General features: G+C 41.5%; 1 protein-coding gene across 1 annotated transcript; it reads right to left on the bottom strand.

Moving 5' to 3' along the window:
• Positions 1–1,123: 1,123 nt before the first annotated feature.
• Positions 1,124–9,187, bottom strand: LOC130867773 (G-protein coupled receptor 83-like). Its single transcript, XM_057759941.1, has 5 exons — positions 8,314–9,187; positions 7,545–7,670; positions 6,351–6,484; positions 5,290–5,975; positions 1,124–4,701 (listed from the first exon to the last, which is right to left on the bottom strand). Exons 1-4 carry the CDS (start codon positions 8,767–8,769, stop codon positions 5,327–5,329), a joined length of 1,365 nt encoding a protein of 454 aa, XP_057615924.1. The 5' UTR covers positions 8,770–9,187; the 3' UTR covers positions 1,124–4,701; positions 5,290–5,326.
• Positions 9,188–12,054: the final 2,867 nt, after the last annotated feature.

Genomic DNA, 12,054 nt, shown 5'->3' with positions numbered 1-12,054 from the left:
CCAGGTACTCTCCACATCCCCATCCAGAAAAACCCATGTCTTTCCTTCCTTCCTTCCTTCCTTCCTTCCTTCCTTCCTTCCTTCCTTCCTTCCTCCCTCCCTCCCTCCCTCCCTTCCTCCCTCCCTCCCTCCTTCCCTCTCTCCCTCTCTCTCTCCCTTCCTCCCTCTTTCATTCTTTCTGTCTTTAGAAAACAAACAGGTATCTAAAAAGTCATTATGTGAAGAAAATAAACCAAATTTATAGTCGTGGGGATAGAATTTGGCAGAAGTCAAAAAAACGTAAGACCTTGGCATTTGTTAAAATGTGTTTACGGTTTGGGGGTCTAATGAGTTTATTCTCTAGTTGTTATCCTTTAATGTATCTGAGAAATGCTAGACCTTCATATAAGCCTACTAACTATTAAAGGATTTAAGCCTACAGGAGACTATATGAGCATCTCTAAGGGCTAGTGTGATGAGTGGCAGTGATGCCTCCTTAGAGCCGTGCTTCTCAACCCTCCTGATGCTGTGACCCTTTAAGACAGCTCCTCTTATTGAGGAAACCCCAACCATAAAATTATATTCATTGGTACTCCATAGTGTAATTTTGCTACTCTTGTGAATCTCAATGTTAATATTTTATATACAGGATATCTGATATGCAACTCCTATGAAAGGGTCATTTTAACCCTAAAGGGGTCGCAACCCACATGTTCAGAACCACAGATTTAGAGGAATAATAAACTTCTCAAATTCTGAATTTAACTTTACCAAGTAAGGCATCTTCCCTCTGTGGAGTATTCTAACCTTTGTTCACCCCAAAGCTTTTCCACAGAAAACATAAAAGGATTTGCTTTTATGTTATACCCTCATCGCATCCCCTTATACTTTAATGCCTATGTGTTGATTGCATGGAAAGGTTTAAATGTTGACTTTAGTTAATGAGCCGCTATGAATCACAAATACCCACCACTCCAACTGCCCCCCCCCATCCTTTTCCCTTTTCTTATTAGAGCTACAAGAAGAGATCAGGAGTGCTTTGAATGAATAGCTTTATTTATTATATTTATGTAAATATATATATACTAATCTACTACAATTTCCATACCCCTGTAACCACACTATCCCCTTTCCCTTTGGCCCCTCCTCTCTTTGATATAGAATACATAGTCACACATTAAATTAGAGTAGAGAGAAATAGTAACAGTAGTAGATAATATTTAAAGCAACAGTTACAGGTAAACAAGTAACAAGCATATTGGGAGGAATAATGTTCATTCTCCTGTTGTAAAATGGTAAGATTTCTTTCTTTCCCTTTGTGAAGGGGTAATTCATCAATATCGCTTCAGGGAGCTTTATTCCTTTTTCATTTGAGTAGAATATGACAGTGTCAGTCTTTCTCCCAGAAGGCTTCAGTTCCACACAGTCCATATCACTAGTAGGTTTGAATCAAGCAGCAAGTGTTTGATGTGCCTATGTACACGTGCCTAGGATATATTCCATACTTCCACAGAATTTGTGAGGAAAGCTGAAAAGCTGAAAGCATTAGGGTATCAGCAAGTTCAGTTCCATTCCACGGGGAGAAGGACTGCACAGGCAGGTAATGGATAAAATTTCACTAACTACTATATAGACTCTAAATTTAAAGATGCTTTTTTATTCTATTTTTTATTTAAATATTTTTATTCTGGGGTATTTCTACAACAGACTTTCCTTTGAGTTACGTTGCAGGTACAAAAGCATTTACAGCCCAGTCTAAAATTACAAGTACAGTAGTCAGAGTTGCTACTTACAAGATCCTATTAAATCAAAAGCCATGAGGCACAGTATCTCTCTACCTGTTGCCTTCTAGGGTCTTTCTATAAAAATATACTGGTAAACTTTACTTCCAGGAGGTCTCATCACAAAAGAGCAGGGAATTCATTCCAGATGCTACATTTCAACAATCCAATTAACATAAATCCATTTACATAAATCTGAGCACAGACACTTTTACTCAGGCCTGAATATATTATGTCAGGCAAATTTCACCAGGCTAATCTACACCGTTTCCTCCATGTGCTCCTTGAGCAGCCAGATCAGGCTCTTCTTTCCTTTAGTGTTGAGCTTCCTCTAAAGTGTTGAAACTTTATAGAATACCCCAGAAATTTTTAATTTTTCAATACGGTGTAAAACCTTGAAAATGAACACTTATTAATAACTATCATAAGATCTTATTTTGAGAATTATAATACAAAGTCTTAATCACATACATAATATTACTATTACTAATATAAGGGAAGTAAGTTTGAAATAGACACATAGAAGTCTGTGAATAAGAAGTATTAGAATAAACAACATCATTTTTACTCTAATATTGTTTATGTCAGGTATATTTTCTTTCTTTCCTAATGTATACCAGATGACATCAATGTTTTCATCTGTGAATCTTTGCCTCAGCGTCTGGAGATGTTGAGAGTCTTCAAAAACAACAAAGTTGCGACAGCTTATGTGACCTAATATACTATACTGTGTTGGTGTATGTGTATGTAGCTAAATTATTAGTATATGTATATACATTTGTAGAACCTTGTGTGACACTGGGGAAAGATAGCTTACAAGATACACAGGGATTTATAGTGAAAGGGACTGTCAGATCAAAACACATGAGAAAGAATGTGCATGTCACATATACAGTGACCAAAACATGATTACCAGCATCGCAGGTATCTGTGCCAATAGAGGAATTCCCCCGCTCCAAACTGTCCTGTTAAGGTTGAAGATCAAACAGGCTACATGTAGAGCTTACGCTCATCGAAGCATGTCTGCAAATATCCTAATTTGTACCAAGATACAGTTTCTTGGCATTTAAAACATGTAATGCCAGCCTTTGAATTTGTCAAAGGAGGGAATCTAGCAGTTTCTCTTGTCTGCCACTTCTGGTACACTCTCTTTGTTCATTTGTACATATCAAAAATGATGTCTTTTGAGTAATGTGACACAGCTAACACACAGCCAGTAAAGGATAGCAACTGTTGTCTCCAGACGAGAAAACAGGTTTTGAATAATATTTACACAACAGTTTTGTTGCTGCCTTCCTGGTAGCTTCCAAATAACCTTTGTTCAAAAAAAGATTGGCTAGGGTGAGTGATGCAGTCAATGGAAAAAGACACACATGGGGTTTAGAAACCTGTGACCACAGTTCTTTAGCACCATGCCCGAACCCACAGAGCTAAATGGCTGCACGTGGGTTAGAGCTTAAAATGTAGAGCTCTTTAGAACGATGTTCCCACCAAATGAGCCCTTCAGCCAGAAACTTCTTACAACTGTAGCGCCCTCAGACTTGGCTGGGTACCGAATTCAGATTCGGTGCTGTGGAAAAACAGCTAAACAAAGGCCCATGTGAAGTTGAAACTATTCGTCTGCCCAATTCTTCAAACATCCATACACCACCAAAGCTGTTGTTTACAGTTCTTAGTCTGTCGAGTTTCCAGCCAAATCGGCAACAAACCTTGAAGCTGAATTACCTGGAGCATTCCAATTTCCAAGCCTTACTGGGAAGTGAAAGAATGTGTGATTCTACATACAGAATAGAGACAGAGATGGGGAAGGATAGAACATTAAGTTAAAGCACAAAGCACAAGGTTCATTTTAATTACAAGAATAGCCCTTTTACCCAAATTTCTCCTAAGTCTGAATAGGAGAAGGTGGCTACCAGAGCCAGGTAAAATCCTTCTAAGACTCATGCGGTACTCAAGCAAAACTCGACTTTGCTTGCAGTCAGTCTTGGGAAACATCTATTCTATCAAATACGAATGTAAAGGAAATACACATATCTGTCCTTAAGATAGTCAGAAGTATTTACATAGCATGTTGGAAAATACACAAGCAGAGCTCACTACTCACAAAGACTACTAATCACCAAAACAGCTGAAGCCTAAAGATCACAGGTAGGTTGGCAGTTTATATTGGTCACAATAGAAGATAAGGTCATGTTTCACCCTAAAGCTACTCCAAATATGTATACCTGTACTTCAGTAATACAAGTTCATTGTTTTTACAATTGGATTGGGGTATTAATGATAGGTCAGGAACAATGGATTCAATTCAAAGGATAAAAAGGAAGAAGAAAGAGACAATGGAATGAAACTGAGTTTAAACTTCAATTAGGTCTTTCTCCCAATTTATGCTTGATCTTAAAAGGGACACAACACTATGGCAAGTATGGTAATTTACCAGAAACATTTGAAGTTCTGAACCCCCAAAACCACCACATCTTTTCACTATGTGAAAACTGAATAGTTGGAAACTGAATCATTACCTCATTTTTTGATCCTAAAAACTTGTAGATACCTTACCAACCAGGAGATATCTCAGACAGATAACTTGTCATTGTTAAGGAGATTTTTAAATCAAGAAGAAAGATAGTAGAGGAGAAAGAAAGAGGAAAAGAATGAGTAGAAGGTGGAACAGAAGCAAGGGGGAGGAAACGGACAAAGGCTAGGAAGGAGATGGGGAGAGACTAGAGGGAGAACAAGAATACTGAGGAGGAGGCAAAGAAGAAGAGAGGAAAATGAGGAGGATCACAAGTCCGATTCTCATCCTGGTATCATCTTGACACTTGCAACCATGAATGCTGTCCAGAGGACCTTAATAACATTGTCTCCAGAAGAATGGCAGTGACAGGATAAGGTATCATTTCTTCCTCCTCCTCTCTTCTGCTGAGTTGAAATTGTCCATAAGCTAAAGAGATGGGGATAATTAAAACAACAGTAAGCACATTATATTTTCTCTTTTTCCAGAAAAAGAAAGACAAAAGTAGAGAGTACAAATTTACATGAAACAAAGTATGAAACTAAATGTATAGTCAGAAACACGGAGGAGGTTTGGGATTTTGAAGTGTGAACTTGGGCACTTCATTTTTTCTGCATTCAGAGAGAAGCTGTCACCAAATTGTTGTACAGCAACCTGAGGAAATAACTCTGATTACATGGGGTGAATCACTCCACTGCCTCATCTGTTCCTGGGCATCTGTAACATTTCCTATCCTCACTACCACAGAAGAGAAGAGACGACCAAGAGCTTGCACTTATAAGATGCTTCAAGTTCCCAGAGCATCCTGTGAAATTTCAGAAATGATACCTTAGTCTCCTAGCATTTCCATAGAAACATAGTAATGAAATCAGTCTTGTGTGCATCTCAATAAAATATAAATAATAATATATAGGAGCTCACAGATCTCCCGAGGCCTGCACTATCTGTACACAAGTACAATATATGGGTGGTACTCAAAAACAATAATGAATTCTAATTATTTTGATCCTATCATACCTCAGATATTTTGATAGTCAGTCGCGGTCTGGGCAGCTTAAACTCGAGGCACTGCGTGGATAAAGGAGATTTCCACTGCTGGGGAAGGAGGGGGACTGGGCAGCTCATCAAAATCTTTGAATCGTGGGAATCTGGGCACTCCTGGATTGGAATCTTCAGAGGCAAGGGGATGGGTATGAGATGCAGAGCTCAGTCGGCGATGCTCTCCCCTAAGGCGTCTGATTTTATCTAGCATCTTCTTCTGGATTTCCATGATGACCTTTCGCACTTCAATACGGAAGCTATCACTGAGCCAGCAATAGATGTAGGGGTTGTAGCAGGAGCTGCTAATTGCTAGCCAGTGGAGGAAAAAATAGAGACCATTGTGGCTCGAGATGGTTTCACTGGCTAGCAGCACCAGGTACACATTGAGGGGGATCCAACTGATTGCATAGAGAAGCACCACTAACATCAGCATCTTTAGGGTCTGCTTCTTCTTCCCACGCTGACAGATGTAAGTGTGGATATTGATGTCATCAACAGGATCATGGATCCACAGCTTTTTGGCCGCATGAGCATAGACACCCACCAAGACCAGCAAAGGCAACATAAAGAAGACCAGAAAGGTGCCTAGGTCAAGGTACATCCATGTGGATTTTGAAGTATATGGGAAACTGGGGAGGCAGGCACTTTCCTCAGTTGTGTTTCTAGGTTATGAGAGAGAGAAAACAAAACCAATGATTTAGTCTTTTCCTTAAGGCAATTAAGTCTTAAGGTTGAGATGTATTTACTGTTTGTGTTGTGTCTGCATTGAGCATAAAACCAGGAGAGCTAGGATTCAACTGACCCAGGCTTCTCATGTACCTATAAGAAAGCCATGGCCCCAAAGATGGAAATGATAGCCCACTGTCTTGAGAGTTTTCGGGAAATAATGACAAATAACAGTTTAGAAAAATTTTATTTTTCCACCTATGTTTTGAAATGTGTTATTCTAGCTCCTATTTGCTAAATCATTCCTTATGGCTTCCGGGGTCTTGGGCTGCTAGTATAACAGCATTCCTCTTATCCCATGTTCCTCTTACCCAAATTCCACCTGGTGAAGCTTCTGGTAAACAGCATGTGGCAGTGCAGCACAGGTGCTCACAATCCAGATGACAATGATGCAAATATTGCCTTGCATGGGAGTAATCTGGGCCTTCAAAGGATTTAGCATCACCTGGGGGAAAAAGGACCCCATCCAGCTTAACAACTCAAATTAGAGTTAGACATCAATAAACTGCTATTCCGATAAAAGGGTACAAAGACTTAGTATGTAGGTGGTAATGTGCTTTATGTACTAGTTCATTTGACATGTATGTGGCATTTTGCTCATGAAATTACAGCACTGCTATGTTTCAAGAAATCAGGAATTCAAGTGAACTGACTTCAAAACTCCTCTTTCTCTGTCTGCAGTTCTGTGGAGAAAGGAAACAGATGTCCAGTAGTGTGACATATTTTTTCTTTACCTTCTAATGGGTATGACAGTATCCTACATATTCCTTCATTTACCCTTCTACCTGGCTTACTCCATGGCTTTTTTCATGCCCTCTCATCCCCTCTCATCCCCTCCCATCTTGATTCCTTCATAGTCACTTTTTTTCCCATCCTCTCTCCTTTGCTCTATGTTCCTGACTATCTCTCATTTTTTTTTCAGATAGCTTTTTAACTGGATCTAATCACATACCATTCATTCCTTTGGTCTTCCCCTGCCACTCATTTTCTGTCTCCCTCCTTAATGATTAACTATGTGATGACCACAGCTTCTTCTCCCTTGCCTCTCTTCCTTTTAATTACTTCAATCTTTCTCCTACCTCTTTACTCATCTCTATTCATCAGCCACTTCCCCCCAATCTTTCCTCTCAGACTTCATTCCCACCTTCCTTACTAAACTCTCAGACAGGTCTAAGACTACATCTACATTCACTTATCCATGCCCTCTTGCTTCCTTTAGCCAGTCCTGCAATGCAGCAAACAGGAAATATTTCCCAAAAGAACATGTATCATGTGTTTATTGCCACATCTCTATTCCCATAGCACCACAGAAAAGATGGTAGCAATTTTTTAGATTTAATTTGGTGAAGTTTAGTATTTTACATCTTTCAATATCATCAAATTACACATAAGCATTTACATATATGAACTTAAGAACTTGGAAAACTTTGTAGATTTCTTGTGACCTCACTTTTCTCCATTCATCTAGGAGGATATCTTAGGCAAGATATCTGGGAGGCACATACCCGATGTCGATCCAGGGAAATAGCTACCATACTCATCACAGTTACATAGGCACATGAGTATTGGGCAAAGCGACTGAGGTGACAGGTCATCTTTCCAAACACCAGGGAATAACACATATAGCGCACCTGTAGGAAAAAAGGTTTGGTGACGCATAGGAACTCAGCCCTGTGTCCATCCCTCTCCAAAGCCCCAAGACATAAATAAAAGTCTCCTTGTTTCACCAAAATGCTGCTGTCATTCTCCCAACAAACAAAGGAATATTTTTACACTCCAGTTCTCATGCTCATCTCATTTTCTCCCACACAACATTCCGGCTTGAAGACATGGAGGGACACTAAATCACAAAACCTGTTAACTACATTCAAGTTCATGCACAACATTTGAAAGGTGGAGAAGCAGGATTAATCTTTATGACAAAACTTTGATTCATACATTAGCCCAAAACTCACTAGCAACAGGTCCCACTGCCTCCCTGGGCAGCCCAATACTCTCTCAGCCTCTACCACAGCAAGGGATTACTTCGGCGACACAACAACTAGCCTGCCAGTCTTCCTAACACATTTCCAAGCCCTTTTCAATGTTTCTCAGTTTTTGTTCTATTTCCTATAAAAATGTTCTCCAAACCAAGCCAGCCCTTTCTAACTCTCCCTCCCTCTGACCACACAGCACCGACTGTTGCAAGCACCAAGTTTGACATCAGTTCTTGCCCCACTCCCCCGGTTACCCTCCTCAGTACCCCAGCTTACCCTCCTCAGTACCCCAGCTTACCATGGTGAAGGGAGAGCTGAGAAGAGCGAGCATCATGTTGGTCACAGAAATGTTGACAACGAGGAGGCCGGAGGCAGTATGGACATTGTTGTACTTCAAAATTATATAGTTGAAGACCCAGTTGCCTATGATGGAGGCAAAGACCACTATGGTGTACCCTACCACTAACCAGAACTGCAAATGATCATCCTCGGATACAATTTCCACATCTAGGGGACCTGACGTGTCGGCCAGGTCTCCCGTCATGTGGTCTGGCATCTTGGACAGTCCATGCCCCAACGCAGATGCGACATTGGACACAGCCTGAAGTACCTGGGAAGTAGTGGATGTGATCAAGTCATCAAAACCAATAGGTACACTCAGGGCTTCTGGAGTCAGCTCATCCCCGAAGATGCTCGTGGTGCCAGGGCTCTGGAAAGCCTCTTGGGGCATTTCTGTGGTTGGCTCTTCCTCCATCCCAGTGCCTTTAGTGGACCGTGAGGTCCCTAAGCTATTTGCCCAGGAGCCTCTCAAAGAAGGAAGAGGGCAAGTTGAGGCCGAGGACAGACAGGCAGACAATCTATTCAGTGCCCTGGAGCTCTGAGCTGATAAAGTGTTCTCCAAGGTGTCTGGAGCAGGGAAAGGGGAGAAATACCAGGAACCAGGAAAAAAGACTGGACCTGCTCAGGGTGGGCAAGTGCGCAGAGCTGGGCAGCTGAACACAGGACAGGCTGTCTGCAAATGCTCTTCCTGGATAGTGCCCACAGCACCTGCTCCAAACTGGAGATGGCGTCAGGCTTCCCTCAAGCACAGATCCTCCTCCATGCTGCCATTGATTATTCCTACCCAATCTCTGTTGCCTTCAGTCAGTCATCAGTCTTTCTGTCCAAGGCCGGCTGGCGCTGTGGGCAGGGCGGAGTCAGGCAATGCCACTCCAGCCCCAAGCCCGTGCAGAGCCTGCTCTGCAGCTGCCCTTTATAGAAGTCCAAGGGCCCGCGCTGGAGCCAATGGGGAGCCGCGACTCAACCCCCGCCCTGTCCTTCTGGGCTGGGGAGTCTGAGAGGCTGACAAAGTCTTTGTCGCTCCTGTTTCAAGCCCCTCCTTTCGCTGCTCTTCTTAGCTCTCCCTTTTCTAATCCTGCAGTTAGGAACCTGGATTTATTGTTAATGGGTTCTTCTTTTTAACATCGCCCTGCCTATAATTTGAATCCAGCATCTCCTGACTTTTCCTTGCTTTCTGTTTCTTTTTCTGCATCATCGCTCTAGGCACCGGCTGGCTGTGACACAGGTACTGAACGGAGGCTGTGGAGACTGCAGTCGCATCTGGACCAGCATGCCAGTCAGATGCCTGGGGAGAGTGGTCGATATGAAAGATTTGCCCAGATGTGGGGCTTTCACAGAGAGAATGAACGAGGCAGGGTGCAACTGACGAGTCAGGAGGGAAGTTTAGCTTATGAGAAGCAAGCAAGAGTCACCTGGGAGTGGGCTCAACACGATATTCTGCTATGTCTAGCCACAAAACTGCATGCCACTGACAAGGGAACTGTGCTCCTGGCCTCTGGAAACAGGGTACTATCATCTGCCCCCCAGAAAGTGACTCTTTCGGAAGCTAGACTGTGTCAGATTAGTCAGCTTTCTAAATGGTTCCGTTCGTCCCTTAGGAAGATTTAGGATTTGGGAAGCTTCTGCATATCAGTGATGCTAAAATCTAAACAGCAGGGAGAGGGAGTTGTAGCCTCCTTATTGAGAGTGGCAGTGGAAAACACTCTAGGACTGGTGACCCCAGACCAGTCTTTCCCTTGGAAATTTTTAGCGACATCTCCATTCCAGAGGTGTTAAAGTCACAACCAGAACAACGAAGTTACCTCCTTAAAAGGATGGAGGGGATTCTGGTCTTTTCGAGCGTGCCATTTACCTATCATCCGCCAACCCTCTCCCAGCAATTGATGAGTAGAAAAACTGGAATAGATCGGTTATAGAAGGTCAGGGGGAAAATACTTGAAGCACCAAAATTAAAAATGAGAACAGGCATTCAGATACTTCTGCTATGCAGTAAGCAGCACTCTGTTTAAGAAATCCTGGTGTTTGTTACAGCCAGACTCGTGACTTCCTAGCCACCCTTTACAGCCCAGAGACTACATATCTATTCTCCTGGAGGAATTAAAAAAGAAGACACTCATCTCAAAAATGTCAATAATTACTGATTAAGAAATAAGCAGGAATCAATTTAGAACTATCACCATCAACATTGTCCATCAAAGATCACAAAGGAGCCACGATGCAGATAAGCAAACTTCTGGGTGTTTGCACTGAACATATCTTGCTGATTACACATTAAGAAAGTAAGAAAGGTGGGAGGCAGATCTGAGGGTGTTGCAATATTCCTGGGTTGTTGTGGCTGTTGGGGAGATGGTGGAGAATGGGCTAATACTGAGTAGCAGATCAGAGAAAAACAGTTTGTGTTTTGTTTGGTGACTCACAAGGATGAGACACGTACATAAACACATTTGAAAGAATTAGTAAATCGTAATTCTGTCACAGGGACCCATCCTAGAGAAGGCACTAAGTCAGGGACTTTAGACCGATCTCTTTGCAGTAGTTTTATGAGAAGTTTGTCAAGACACATCAACTCAATGCTAACCTGACTTTCAGGACCCCAAACAGCTTAAGATATTATGAAGATGATGGGTTAAGATGAAACTTCTAAAAATCTAACTAAAATGCAAAAGAGTAAATATCAGGGTTCTGATATGGAGACCCAGACATGCTAAGGCAGGATCAAGACTGCTGATCTACCAGCTCCTTCCAGCCCCTTTCCACATAGTTAGTATAATATTATATATAAGATAATGGATATTATTTTGCATACAGTTAATTCTTTGACAATTTCATATTATATTTTGATTCTATTCACCCCCCACTTCCTTCTAGGTCTAATGTTCATTCCATACTCACCCTTTTTTTAATGCTCATTTCTTTAAAACCTAGTTGTCATGCTTTTTGAGCCAGAGGTTCTGGAGCACTCAAAAAAGTTTTGGGAAGACTCTCCTCTCATACAAATGTAAGATCCACACAACACTGCTAGTAGTGAATTCTGCAAAGACAGACATTATGTGTATTGTATCACCACTGACATTATCACACATTTTAAAACTTGGATACATTTTTATTACCATGTATTAATTGTTTAAATCTTGGGGTTCAGTAAGAAAATAATATACGTGCATATAAATCATTTTTATCCACTATTGTCTATTATCCATTATTGTTCTTCATGGGGCCCACTTGTCTCCCTTCTTTTTTCCACACAATCCCCTTTTTGCTTTTATCACTTTTATGTCTAATTTATAAATAAAATATTTGTATTTTTGTTTTGTTTGATTTTTAAGGCAGCATCTTGCCATGCTGGCAAGGCTAACCTTAAATTTCTGATTCTTCTGCCTCAGCCTCCTGAGTTCTGGGATTACAAGCATGTGCCACCAAACAGGGTACAATACTTGTCTTTGTGAATTTGGCTTATTTCTCTTTGAAACCACCACTGTATCTCTTTTTCCTCATTTCATGTCTTGATGTACATATAGTATCTTCTTTTTTTAATTTTTTTTATTCTTTTTTAATTAATATTTCCACCTGCTCCCCGTTTCCCATTTCCCTCCCCTCCTCCCAAATATTGCCCCTCCCCCCACTCCCTTCCCCCTATCCCCACTCCTCTTCTCCACCCCCCACACCATTCTCCCTCCCTCTCGATACTGAAGAGCAGTCC

The sequence above is a fragment of the Chionomys nivalis genome, chromosome X (genome assembly GCF_950005125.1).
Source record: "Chionomys nivalis chromosome X, mChiNiv1.1, whole genome shotgun sequence".
NCBI classification, from domain to species: domain Eukaryota; kingdom Metazoa; phylum Chordata; class Mammalia; order Rodentia; family Cricetidae; genus Chionomys; species Chionomys nivalis.
Note: the sequence above shows the minus strand (reverse complement) of the source record. Positions and strands in the feature narration are given on the sequence as shown.